We start from the raw sequence: 13,579 nt of genomic DNA, 5'->3' as shown, positions 1-13,579 counted from the left end.
CAGCTGCACACAGGGATGTAGCCTATCGCCAGGATGGAAGCGGCCTTCTGGGATGTTGCTAACTCTTGCATCATGAAAGGCCTCCTTGGAAATCAGTGTGGGTGTGTATGTCTGTGATTGTTCAATGTTAATAACACTTGTCTTTAAATACTTTTTAGGAGTGTCCAAAGCAATGTGCCACCTCCCAAAATAGTCAAGAATAGTGTAGCTCACATAAATGATTGAGTAATTACCTCTAAATATACCGTATCTATTAAGATAGTATGTGGACTAACTTTTGACATCTTTGAACTGACAAATGCATGCTATATATAATAAACCATGTCAGTACTATGTTTGGCCTAAGGGATGTGGCTAGATTATTGAAGAGTAATAAGCCTTGATTAGCCGTGTGAGTTCAGTAAAACGGTGAAAAATGTATTGTAGATCAAGCAAGCACAACCAATGTAAGTAATACTAGCTGGAAAAGTATGCAGTGAGATTCAATGCAGATTGTGAGAAAGTGAGACATTAAGGACAGAGGTAATGGATATCGGATGCTCTTATTGCCAGTCTATACACTCACCAATTGAACTTAAACTAAATATAAACAGCAGGAGGCAAAGGGTGATCTAAGTTACCTATCAAATCGTTTTATGTACAGTAGTGTACCTCTCTTTGGAGCATTTATTATATTTTTTGTAATTTTATCCACCACTATCCCCTTCTGTTCTTAGGCTGTATTATTGACATCATTCATCTTGAATGACCTTTTTACTGACACACAGCCAATGTACGTGAGTTAGCAAGCAAGTCAGCAAATAGGGAGCTCCTAGAATTTGCTGTGAACCAAAATGAAAGGATTATTTCACTTTTCATCATGGAAAGAAAATGGGTAATTTTTATCCACAATCCAACTTGAGTTGAACTCTTGTCATACCAATGGTAGGCCTTCATTAGAACATCTCCGACCAATAAAATGTTTTGAAAACCCAATACAGTGAACAGAAATAGATGTCTTCTCTGTGGTTTATCTATGTTTTCTTCAGAACAAGGCACAAAAAGTATACTAGTAACATATCTATGAACGACACAGACCAAGACCGGGGCTACAGTGTTGTTTAGGATTGGCATGGGTCCTCAGATCTTCAAAAAGTTCTATAGTTGCACCATCGAGAGCATCTTGACTGGCTGCATCACCGCTTGGAATGGTAACTGCTTGGCATTCGACCGCAAGGTACTACAAAGGGTAGTGCATATGGCCCCCAGACAGTCCATCACTGAGGCCCTGCTATCCAAGACCTCTATGCCTGGTGGCGTCAGAGAAAGGTAAAAAAAACTGTCAAAGACCCCAGCCACCCAAGACACAGACTATTCTCTCTGCTACTGCACAGCAAGCGGTACCAATGCACCAAGTCTGGAAGCAAACAGGACCCTGAACAGCTTCTACCCCAAAGCCATAAGACTTTTAAACAAGACTGATAAATAGCTAATCAAATGGCTACCCGGACTACCTGCATTGACACTTTTTTTGCACTAACTCTCTTGCACTTACTATACAAACACTGGACTCTACCCACATACTCACACATACTTACACTGATACACTGACACACACATACTGTACACACACACACTACACATGCCCACACACGCATAACATGCACACTGACGCCACATACACACAAACACAATTTCAAACTCACCACATACACTGCTGCTAGTCACTTTACCCCTACCTATATGTACAGTACATACAGTGCCTTCAGAAGTATTCACACCCCTTGACAATTTCTGCATTTTCTTGTGTTACAAAGTGGTATTAAAATGTATTTAATTGTCTTTTTTTGTCAACGATCTACACAAAATACTCAAATGTCAAAGTGGAATTTTTTTGGGAACATTTGTATTTTAAAAAATATATATAAAATAAAATATGATTAGATAAGTATTCAACCCTCTGAGTCGATACATGTTAGAATCATCTTTGGCAGCAATTACAGCTGTGTCTTTCTGGGAAAAACTCTCCAGTCCTTAACGATTCCAAGCATACCCATAACATGATGCAGCCACCACCACAATGCTTGAAAATATGGAGTGTGTGAAATGGCATTTTACTTGGTGCAACACCAGCCTAAGCTGTTAATATGCAACTTAAATAAGGCGTTGAACTCATGAATATTATTTACAATACAAAAATGTTGTGAAGTTGAAACGTAACTGTATATTACAGCATCAAAGGCCTACAGTTAAATTCTGTGTGATAAGTGTTTGCGAAGTTAGGTATATCTTGCACAATAGATTCTTAATCAATTACAGTGTCCAGGTCTAGCATCTCTCCGTCACACTTGCATCACCAAATTTTTGTCAGAGAAATTGCTTTATACCATTGCATCATTTGGTATGGCCACCAATAGCTTGAGTAAAATGGAATAAGTGTCCAACAATTTTAAAGGGGAACTACACCTGCTGATTTTGCCTCGTTTTTTGGCTTGCTCCTCAAGACATGCTGGCGGCCATGATAGAAGCAATACGTGAGTTGGCTTGGGGGTAAGTCAGTGTTTCTTGGGTGTGTCATTTCCACCGCCAAGCCCATCTGTCAGAACCTTGCCCTCAGCTGTTTCCCAGCCGATAGAGATACTGTGCCTATCTGCATTTTGTCTGGCGGCAATCAGGATCAGAAACCTTGGTAAACATCTTCCAGTGCGGTGTCCTGTATACAACTGTCACGATCATCATAATAAGTGGACCAAAGCACAGCGTGTACTGGGTTCCACATCTTTTTATTACTAAGTGAAACTCACAGCAAAACAAAATAATAATCACAACCGAAACGTGACGCTAACAATAGTGCTAACATTCAAGTATCCATAGTCAAGATCCCACCAAACACCAAGAAGGAAATTGCTGCCTGAATATGATCCCCAATCAGAGACAACGATAAACAGCTGCCTCTGATTGAAAACCATACCAGGCCAACTTAGAAATATAAATCACCTAGATGACACACCCTAGTCACACCCCGACCTAACCAACATAGAGAATAAAAAGCTCTCCATGATCAGGGCGTGACAACAACAGGAGTTCCCTGATCCTGGTACAGAATACACAGGGTTTCTCCCACATCATATTGACTGATACTATTCAATTAAATCATTTAAAAAAGACAACACAAGTAAAAGTTGTGTCTAGTAACATTTTAATGTACAGTCGTGGCCAAAGGTTTTGAGAATGACACAAATATTAATTTCCACAAAGTTTGCTGCCTCAGTGTTACTTATTTTTGTCAGATGTTACTATGGAATACTGAAGTATAATTACAAGCAATTCATAAGTGTCAAATGCTTTTATTGACAATTACATGAAGTTGATGCAAAGAGTCAATATTTGAAGTGTTGACCCTTCTTTTTCAAGACCTCTGCAATCCGCCCTGGCATGCTGTCAATTAACTTCTGGGCCACATTCTGACTGATGGCAGCCCATTTTTGCATAATCAATGCTTGGAGTTTGTCAGAATTTGTGGGTTTTTGTTTGTTCACCCGCCTCTCGAGGATTGACCACAAGTTCTCAATGGGATTAAGGTCAGGTGAGATTCCTGGCCATGGACCCAAAATATTCATGTTTTGTCCCCCGAACCACTTAGTTATCACTTTTGCCTTATGGCAAGGTGCTCCATCATGCTGTAAAAGGCCTTGTTTGTCACCAAACTGTTCCTGGATGGTTGGGAGAAGTTGCTCTTGGAGGATGTGTTGGTACCATTCTTTATTCATGGCTGTGTTCTTAGGCAAAATTGTGAGTGAGCTGAGAAGCAACCCCACATATGAATGGTCTCAGGATGCTTTACTGTTGGCATGACATAGGACTGATGGTAGCGATCACCTTGTAATCTCCGGACAAGCTTTTTTCTGGATGCCCCAAACAATCGGAAAGGGGATTCATCAGAGAAAATGACTTTACCCCAGTCCTCAGCAGTCCAATACCTGTACCTTTTGCAGAATATCAGTCTGTCCCTGATGTTTTTTCTGGAGACAAGTGGCTTCTTTGCTGCCCTTCTTGACACCAGGCCATCCTCCAAAAGTATTCGCCTCACTGTGCGTGCAAATGCACTCACACCTGCCTGCTGCCATTCCTGAGCAAGCTCTGTACTGGTGGTGCCCCGATCTCGCAGCTGAATCAACTTTAGGAGACGTTTCTGGTGCTTGCTAGACTTTCTTAGGTGCCCTGAAGCCTTTTTCACAACAATTGAACCACTCTCCTTGAAGTTCTTGATGATACATGGTTGATTTAGGTGCAATCTTACTGGAAGCAATATCCTTGCCTGTGAAGCCCTTTTTGTGCAAAGCAATGATGACGGCACACAATTAATTGCAATTCATCTGATCACTCTTCATAACATTCTGGAGTATATGCTAATTGCCATCCTTCAAACTGAGGCAGCAGACTTTGCGAAAATGTATATTTGTGTCATACTCAAAACATTTGGCCACGACTGTAGAGTGCCAAGTGTCTCTCCATTCAGAGACATCAGTATCAAGCCCGTCTGTCAGTCTGGACTTCCTCACCAACCTAATTGCTGTGTTCACCTTTCTATTTCACTTCAGATATCATAAATTGAAAGTGAAATATAATGGTGAACACAGTGATCAGGCTGGTTCCATCAGACCAGGTTATGCCCTGGACGTTATATGCATCTAAGAAGTAGAAAATAAGCAACAAATTATGTCAGTTTACATAAATTATGTTTCACAATTGGGTTATCAAAGTAATGAAGTGGGTTAACTTCTGTATTTGTACGAATGATGAGCCTGTGAAAGCTGTTGCTGCTGACTGGTGAAGGCTGCTGGCCAGATACAGCCAACATGTGGCTGACTGTTTCATTCATAGGAGTGCTGATGAGGGCCCCCTTGCCGGCCTTCTCTATGCTGCCAGTTCGGCTGCAAACTGGAATCCTCTCGAACAACTGCAGCAGGCAATCTTGTGAGGTGGTGTTGACTGGGAGGGCCTGTGACAGGATTATATAATAGACAGCCAAGTGGTAAATTGCATTATGTTCTAAAGAAAGGACAAAGCTTTTTGCTAATGCACTTCACAACCAAAATTACTCTACTGGTTGTATCTGCTTGGCTTGTGAATTATCCAACTAGTTTATCAAGCAAGGTAGTTTTGAATGCAACTTTTGAATACAACTTTTCACATAATACACATTACCTGTCATTGTTGATTAAGCCACTGTGTCATTAGGGCAGTAACTCGGGTCACTATCAGAGGCCTCATGATGGCGTATCCTTTTCATAGGAGTCGAGGGGGACTGGCAACAACATAGGAGGTGTAACAAGGGTACTTGTGTCGCATGAACCACTTTCATTCTGAGGTCTTGCCTGACAAACTGTGAAAATAGCAAGTGAACAGTGAATCAAATTATTTTTGGAGGTCTAAACCATTGCAATCATATTGCTGGATATGTTATGATATCCACCTTTGTATATTTAAAACCAAATACTTTTAGGCTTTTACTCAAGTCGTTTTTTACTGGGTGACTTTCACTTTTACTTGAATCATTTTCCATTAAGGTATCTTTACTTTTACTCAAGTATGACAATTGGGTACTTTTTCCACCACTGGTCCTTTGGCAGGGCATGCAAACCAGTTAGCTGTGCATCCTGGTGGGAGCATGCATGCATGGTCAATCCGTATAGGGCTTTGAGGCTAAAACGGTCATGATCCTTTGAACTCATTGGAGGCGATGAAACAACGGAGCCCCATTCAATGAAGGGAAGCATAGTGGTCTGAGAGGCGATTTGCAGGAGGAGTTTGGCAAAAGGGGGCATTATTTGATGACATAACTGTAATCCAAACCCAACCTTAATTTAGGCCTACTTGTGACGCACTGAGGTTCCAAACTCCGTTTTAGACGAGACTGACTTTATGACCAAAATTATCCTATTTACACTTTTTAGTACATTTTGACACTAGAATACATGTTTCTGACTCATTTTGATGACAATTTGGCCGTTTTCAAAATGATTAGTTGGGTTTTAGGGCCAGTTGCTCTTTAATCTCACAATACATTTTCCTAATTTATTCTCATGTGTTATAATATAACATGTCCATGACTTGTCATGTACAGTAATGTGTATGATGAAAATATCACATCTAACAATAACATAAAAACTAAGAAGCAAGCATGTCATATTGACACACACTATTTGGGGCATCAGTTGTGACAGCCTTCATTGAATTGTAGCCTTCTTCTGTAGTCTCTCGTCAACTGAAATGTTGGCTAGCGGAGGCGGATGAGTGTATCAACGCTAAGCCAATGGGCACAGCCGAGGGGGCGGTATATATGGTAATTTACAAATGGGCTGCAGACAGCTGTTGCTGCCGGAGATGTGCGCGATGTTGGAAGGAGCGCTCCTGAATCATCATCCTCGAGCATCAAGTGGACACCTCTAGCCACGGAACTGCGTATTCTATTCACTTCAACGAGGACGAAGAGCTCTTGAATCATTTTGAGACAGGAAACAAACTAGTAATATACTCTGCTGTCGTATTTCTCAGTAAATAACGGGTCAAACGCAGAGCCTACAGTAAAGAAAAAGGGAAAAACGTGACACTGGAGAAACATCAAAGAATATAGGTGAGCTGAGCGCATACCTTTGTTGTTTTCCTCTGTCAAAACAACATTTAACACAGTTACTCTCCGAGTTGCCTAAAATACACGTTATATTCTGAGGATACTGTAAGTTGTTGCATAGTCACGTGCTATTATGTATGTACTTACTATGTAAGTAACTTAGATAGATACTTAGGAATGCCTAACTCTGGGACAGGGCTATTATTAACCGAGTATTTTTGAATGACGTCAGCAATTCAGTCATTATTTGGCAGTCTTATTTATTATTAGCAACAACACACGCAGGCCTCACAGCTGTATTTATAGTGCTGTTGCCCAGTTGTATAATTACGTAAGACTATCATGTGCCTGCGTATGCTGTGCTTGACACAGTATTTCACTTGATACATTTAAGGTGCAATCACCAGTAGGTCTGTTTTTGTTGATGGTTTCATTTTGGTGGAAAGAGATAGATAGGATCAAATATATGATTTTTCAAAATGTTAGCAACAAGTTAATAGTAGTGTTCGAGCAGTTGAAAAGTGAGATGTCATCCAATGAAGTAAAAGTAATGGAAAAAGTAGGCCTAGGCTAATGCTTGCATGATAAATAGTAATACATGTTCATTCTATCACTGTATCCCACTGAGTCACACCTCAGTCAGATCATATTTGTGTTAGAATTGAAGATGAAAGGAAAGGGATAGCAAGAGTAATGCCCCATGTATACCCAACAAGACATGACACTTTCAGCTAATTTATCTACACATCATAATAATGACTGACAAATATAACATTTATAGTGTGCATAAATAATGGTTATTTGGGGTGAGGGGTGTATTGTGTGTGTTGTTATTTCATTCCCATTGCATGTACAACATTTTGTTAAGTAATGCATACGTTTTGTTAAATGCTAGAGAACATTTATACACTGTTTTTTGTAAGAACTACATCTATTGTAGATGATGCCAGTGGCTTAGTGGGTGTAAATGATACTGTCACAATAGGGAGGCAAGCTTTTCTATCCCAATGGAAAGATTCTCTGTGCTGCAAATATGTTAAGTGGAATCTGGTCCAGTGGCTGTTTAAATGCATTTTCTTTATCCTTACACTTTAATCTCATTCAGTTTTGCAAAAATCTTAACTTGCATCCAAGCATTGCCAACTGAGAGTGTAAACAACAATAGAAAGACACACATTCTGTGGTTAGGATCCATAAAGAATAACATGTATTCAAAGTAGAATATTTAAGAATCAACAGTTTTTTGTAAAATACGGAAATGTTTCTAATGCTCAATTGCAACAAATATGTGTTTATTGCATACTGAACAGTTCAAATTATTTGCATGACTTGACAACCTCTGTGTTTGTTATTCTTGTGGTCAAGTTGCTTTTCCATGGACAGCAATATGTTTGTTCTGAAAGAGAGCATCGTTGACCTCTTCGTTTCATAATAAAACCACAAAACTTGGTCACTCAGTATTGAACCTGTTGCCCCTTGTGCAGTCATCATGAGTACCTCACTGTCTCTCTCTGAAGTTTTCTAAGCTGAGACATGACAGTATAGTCTTGACATGACACTATGGTCTCTGTGGTCATCAAAAATCCCAAAGCCAGTCCAGAAAAATGAGTTGTCCTACCCATAGTGTGTTTCTATTCTGTCTCAATCCGAAATATCCAGGAAATGTAATTATCTCCTGTTAAAATTAGCCAAATATTTTCACACCTCAGTTTTGCAAAGGTCCAGCCAGGGCGTGATTGAATATGACGAAGCATATGAACTTTCTGACCCTGCTATATCACTAGATTTTAAATACCTATGGGGTAAAATTTTGATTTTTCAAACATAAATCAGTCTCACAAATTTATACTGTATAAAAAAATATATATTTCTGTCTTTATCCCAGATTTCATGCAAACCTTAATGTGTGATACATTCAGCAATAAATTAAGTGTTATCTTCATGCCTCACAGGTATTTTTTTTACATTTCAAATTTGTATAATTGAGGTTGGTTGATGATAATTGTGTAGAGTCAATAAATGTTTGCGTCGGCATGGTTGCCTTGGCTCAGGGGCTTTATGTATTGGGTTATGCAAATAGGATTCCTGCCTTCTATTTTGAGACCTGGTTTCTCATCTTGACATTGAGCTGAAATGACTGGCAGAAGCATCAACAACTAATACCGAAAAAATGTGTTGGGCTTTGGCCTGGTCAGGTGCCATATGCTCTGCTTGTATGCTTATTTCCAGCTAATATTGTATGGTAGTTGGATCATACTGTAACCCAAACCTATGCTTCTCTATTCAAAGTTATAAGCCTAAAAGGGTAAATATATAGTTATTGCAAAGAGTAAACATTAGCACAAAACATATTTATTTTTAATGGAATGTGCATGACACCGTTATTATCGTTGTGTAAAGATACAGTAAGTATCAGTGTTCATGAGTAAGTTCCCATTTAACATTCACTGGAATTACCATTCAGTGTGTTAGTGAGAAGTAACGCCCCTGTATCAAGTCCCCCACTCATGTGGTCCTTCTGTAGCTCAGTTGGTAGAGCATGGCGCTTGTAACGCCAGGGTAGTGGGTTCGATTCCCGGGACCACCCATACGTAGAATGTATGCACACATGACTGTAAGTCGCTTTGGATAAAAGCGTCTGCTAAATGGCATATATTATTATTATATATTATGAAGTAGTGCTACAGCTTTGACTGGTAATGACACAACAGTGTGTTGTTGGTGTTCACCCCGTGTTGTCTCAGTGAGACACTCAGCAATTAGTCTTTACCTGTCTCCAGGGACTGCAGGGTGTCTTTGGGAGAGAGAGCCTGACTGTGTTAGAGGCCTGCTCTGTTAGTGTGTAATGGTCTCGTTTCCACTGTCTGGCCTCCGGGAAGATGTCAGAGGAAGCTGCTCTCGGTCGCTAGGAGCTGTAGATCCTGTATGTGTGCAATTATTGCACTATTCCCTCAGAACAGCCTCAATTCATCGGGGCATGGACTCTACAAGGTGTTGAAACTGTTCCATGGGGATGCTGGCCCATGTAGACTCCAATGCTTCCTATAGTTGTGTGAAGTTGGCTGGATGTCCTTTGGGTGGTGGACCATTCTTGATACACACAGGAAACTGTTGAGCATGAAAAATCCAGCTGCGTTGCAGTTCTTGACACAAACGGTTCCTCTGGCACCCACTACCATACCCCGTTCAAGGACACTTACATCTTTTGTCTTGCCCAGTCACCCTCTGAATGGCGCATATACACAATCCATGTCTCAATTGTCTCAAGGCTTACAAATCCTTCGCTAACCTGTCTCCTCCCCTTCATCTACACTGATTCAAGTGGATTTAACAAGTGACATCAATAAAGGATCATAGTTGGTCCTGGTCGTAGATACCAGGATCTCTGGAGTGTAAAAAAGTGTATGTATAGGGTCATCGGAAATTAAGACCATAAAATGTGGTCATTAGCTCCCAAGGCAGCCAAATGTATATTCTCATCAACACTCCAATGATTTTACAGACAGTGAAACTCTTGCTGACAGCTACATTGCTGTCTTACTTGGCTGTTTTTAGCCTTTTTGAGACCTTGAGCAGCAGTTGTCATACAGACTGCATTATCCAGAATTAGGTGACATTAGGCGTGTGCTGGTTTGCTGGCAGTAGTGGTTTGAGAAACATTCAAAACCACTCTGAGAAGGCCAAGTCCTCACCATTTAGGGGGGTGGTAAATGCTATATTTGCCTGGCTGTGTGAGAGGGGGGGTTGTCTGTGGTGAGAAGTTATATCTGAGAGAAATGAACTTTTTGTAAACCCCTATGTGATAAAGATCTCTGGCTTCTCTTTAGCTCAGATCCCCCACTTCCCTCTATTCTCTTAATTTACATCTGAGGTGAGATACTATCTTCTGCAGAAGAAAATGTAGGCCTGCTACACTCCAACAAAAATGCTGGTTTGTTTGGTTGACCCAACTGCTTGGTTGCAGGCGTTGGTTCACTTAGTTGGGTGCTTTTCTATAAAAACTGCTTGGTTATTAGTGCTGGGTTATTGAGATATGACCCAGTGGGTCAGATCAGTAGGCTCGAGGCGTAGTTTTAGTAGGGGCGTGGCATTCGGACAGTTCTTTTTAACCACCCATGAGGGTAAATGTCATTCCTGCTCATCTGTTCTGTTGCATAGTTGTCAAATCAAATCAAATGTATTTATATAGCCCTTCGTACATCAGCTGATATCTCAAAGTGCTGTACAGAAACCCAGCCTAAAACCCCAAACAGCAAGCAATGCAGGTGTAGAAGCACGGTGGCTAGGAAAAACTCCCTAGAAAGGCCAAAACCTAGGAAGAAACCTAGAGAGGAACCAGGCTATGTGGGGTGGCCAGTCCTCTTCTGGCTGTGCCGGGTGGAGATTATAACAGAACATGGCTAAGATGTTCAAATGTTCATAAATTACCAGCATGGTCAAATAATAATAATCACAGGCAGAACAGTTGAAACTGGAGCAGCAGGTGGACTGGGGACAGCAAGGAGTCATCATGCCAGGTAGTCCTGAGGCATGGTCCTAGGGCTCAGGTCCTCAGAGAGAGAGAAAGAAAGAAAGAGAGAAAGATTAGAGCGAGCATACTTAAATTCACACAGGACACCGGATAGGACAGGAGAAGTATTTTAGATATAACAAACTGACCCTAGCCCCCCGACACATAAACTACTGCAGCATAAATACTGGAGGCTGAGACAGGAGGGGTCAGGAGACACTGTGGCCCCATCCGATGATACCACCGGACAGGGCCAAACAGGAAGGATATAACCCGACCCACTTTGCCAAAGCACAGCCCCCACACCACTAGATGGATATCTTCAACCACCAACTTACCATCCTGAGACAAGGCCGAGTATAGCCCACAAAGATCTCCCAAGGGGGGCGCCAACCCAGTCAGGAAGCTCACATCCGTGACTCAACCCACTCAAGTGTCGCACCCCTCCTAGGGACGGCATGAAGGAGCACCAGTAAGCCAGTGACTCAGCCCCTGTAACTGGGTTAGAGGCAGAGAATCCCAGTGGAAAGAGGGGAACCGGCCAGGCAGAGACAGTAAGGGCCGTTCGTTGCTCCAGAGCCTTTCCGTTCACCTTCACACTCCTGGGCCAGACTACACTCAATCATATGACCCACTGAAGAGATGAGTCTTCAGTAAAGACTTAAAGGTTGAGACTGAGTTTGCGTCTCTCACATTGGTAGGCAGACCATTCCATAAAAACGGAGCTCTATAGGAGAAAGCCCTGCCTCCAGCTGTTTGCTTAGCAATTCTAGGGACAATTAGGAGGTCTGCGTCTTGTGACCGTAGCGTACGTGTAGGTATGTACGGCAGGACCAAATCTGAGAGATAGGTAGGAGCAAGCCCATGTAATGCTTTGTAGGTTAGCAGTAAATCCTTGAAATCAGCCCTTGCCTTGACAGGAAGCCAGTGTAGGGAGGCTAGCACTGGAGTAATATGGTCAAATATTTTGGTTCTAGTCGGGATTCTAGCAGCCGTATTTAGCACTAACTGAAGTTTATTTAGTGCTTTATCCGGGTAGCCGGAAAGTAGAGCATTGCAGTAGTCTAACCTAGAAGTAACAAAAGCATGGATTAATTTTTCTGCACCATTTTTGGACAGAAAGTGTCAGATTCTTGCAATGTTACGTAGTTAAAAAAAAAAGCTGTCCTTGAAACAGTCTTGATATGCTCGTCAAAAGAGAGATCAGGGTCCAGAGTAACGCCGAGGTCCTTCACAGTTTTATTTGAGACGACTGGACAACCATTAAGATGAATTGTCAGTTTCAACAGAAGATCTCTTTGTTTCTTGGGACCTAGAACAAGCATCTCTGTTTTGTCCGAGTTTAAAAGTAGAAAGTTTGCAGCCATCCACTTCCTTATGTCTGAAACACAGGCTTCTAGCGAGGGCAATTTTCATATTTCATGTTTCATTGAAATGTACAGCTGTGTGTCATCCGCATAGCAGTGAAAGTTAACATTATGGTTTCGAATGACATCCCCAAGAGGTAAAATATATAGTGAAAACAATAGCGGTCCTAAAACGGAACCTTGAGGAACACCGAAATATACTGTTGATTTGTCAGAGGACAAACCATTCACAGAGACAAACTGATATCTTTCCGACAGAAAATATCTAAACCAGGCCAGAATTTGTCTGTTTAGACCAATTTGGGTTTCCAATCTCTCCAAAAGAATGTGGTGATCGATGGTATCAAAAGCAGCACTAAGGTCTAGAAACACAAGGACAGATGCAGAGCCTCGGTCTGATAACATTAAAAGGTCATTTACCACCTTCACAAGAGCAGTCTCAGTGCTATGATGGGGTCTAAAACCAGACTGAAGCATTTCGTATACATTGTTTGTCTTCAGGAAGGCAGTGAGTTTCTGCGCAACAGCCTTTTCTAAAATATTTGAGAGGAATGGAAGATTCGAAATATAGGCCGATAGTTTTTTTTATCGGCCGATAGTTGGCTTTCTCAAAAGATACTTTATTACTGACACTTTTAGTGAGTTTGGTACACATCCGGTGGATAGAGAGACGTTTATTATGTTCAACATAGGAGGGCCAAGCACAGGAAGCAGCTCGTTCAGTAGTTTAGTTGGAATAGGGTCCAGTATGCAGCTTGAAGGTTTAGAGGCCATGATTATTTTCATCATTGTGTCAAGAGATATAGTACTAAAACACTTGTGTTTCTCTTGATCCTAGGTCCTGACAGAGTTGTGCAGACTCAGGACAACTGAGCTTTGAAGGAATAAGCAGATTTAAAGAGGAGTCCGTAAACTGCTTGCTAATAATCATGATCTTTTCCTCAAAGAAGTTAATGAATTTATTACTGTTGAAGTGAAAGCCATCCTCTCTTGGGGAATGTTGTCACATGTGAAGGTTGGATATTTAAATTTTTGTAGTTTCAATGATGCTTACAGAAGTGTATGAGCTTCCTGAAAGTCTATATAAAT

General features: G+C 41.2%; 1 protein-coding gene across 2 annotated transcripts in view; it reads left to right on the top strand.

The window, feature by feature from the left end:
- Nucleotides 1-6,359: 6,359 nt before the first annotated feature.
- Nucleotides 6,360-13,579, top strand: part of LOC118401394 (myocyte-specific enhancer factor 2B) — a 28,371-nt gene continuing 21,151 nt past the window's right edge. Inside the window, exons 1-2 of one of the 2 annotated variants that reach the window (XM_052475088.1) lie at nucleotides 6,360-6,616; nucleotides 13,329-13,505. In XM_052475088.1, the coding sequence (XP_052331048.1) occupies nucleotides 13,488-13,505 (18 nt within the window). In that variant the 5' untranslated portion in view covers nucleotides 6,360-6,616; nucleotides 13,329-13,487. The remainder of the gene's footprint in view (nucleotides 6,617-13,328; nucleotides 13,506-13,579) is intronic. The other variant, XM_035798862.2, reaches the window with a different exon arrangement.

The sequence above is a fragment of the Oncorhynchus keta genome, chromosome 22, assembly GCF_023373465.1.
Source record: "Oncorhynchus keta strain PuntledgeMale-10-30-2019 chromosome 22, Oket_V2, whole genome shotgun sequence".
NCBI lineage: Eukaryota > Metazoa > Chordata > Actinopteri > Salmoniformes > Salmonidae > Oncorhynchus > Oncorhynchus keta.
Note: the sequence above shows the minus strand (reverse complement) of the source record. Positions and strands in the feature narration are given on the sequence as shown.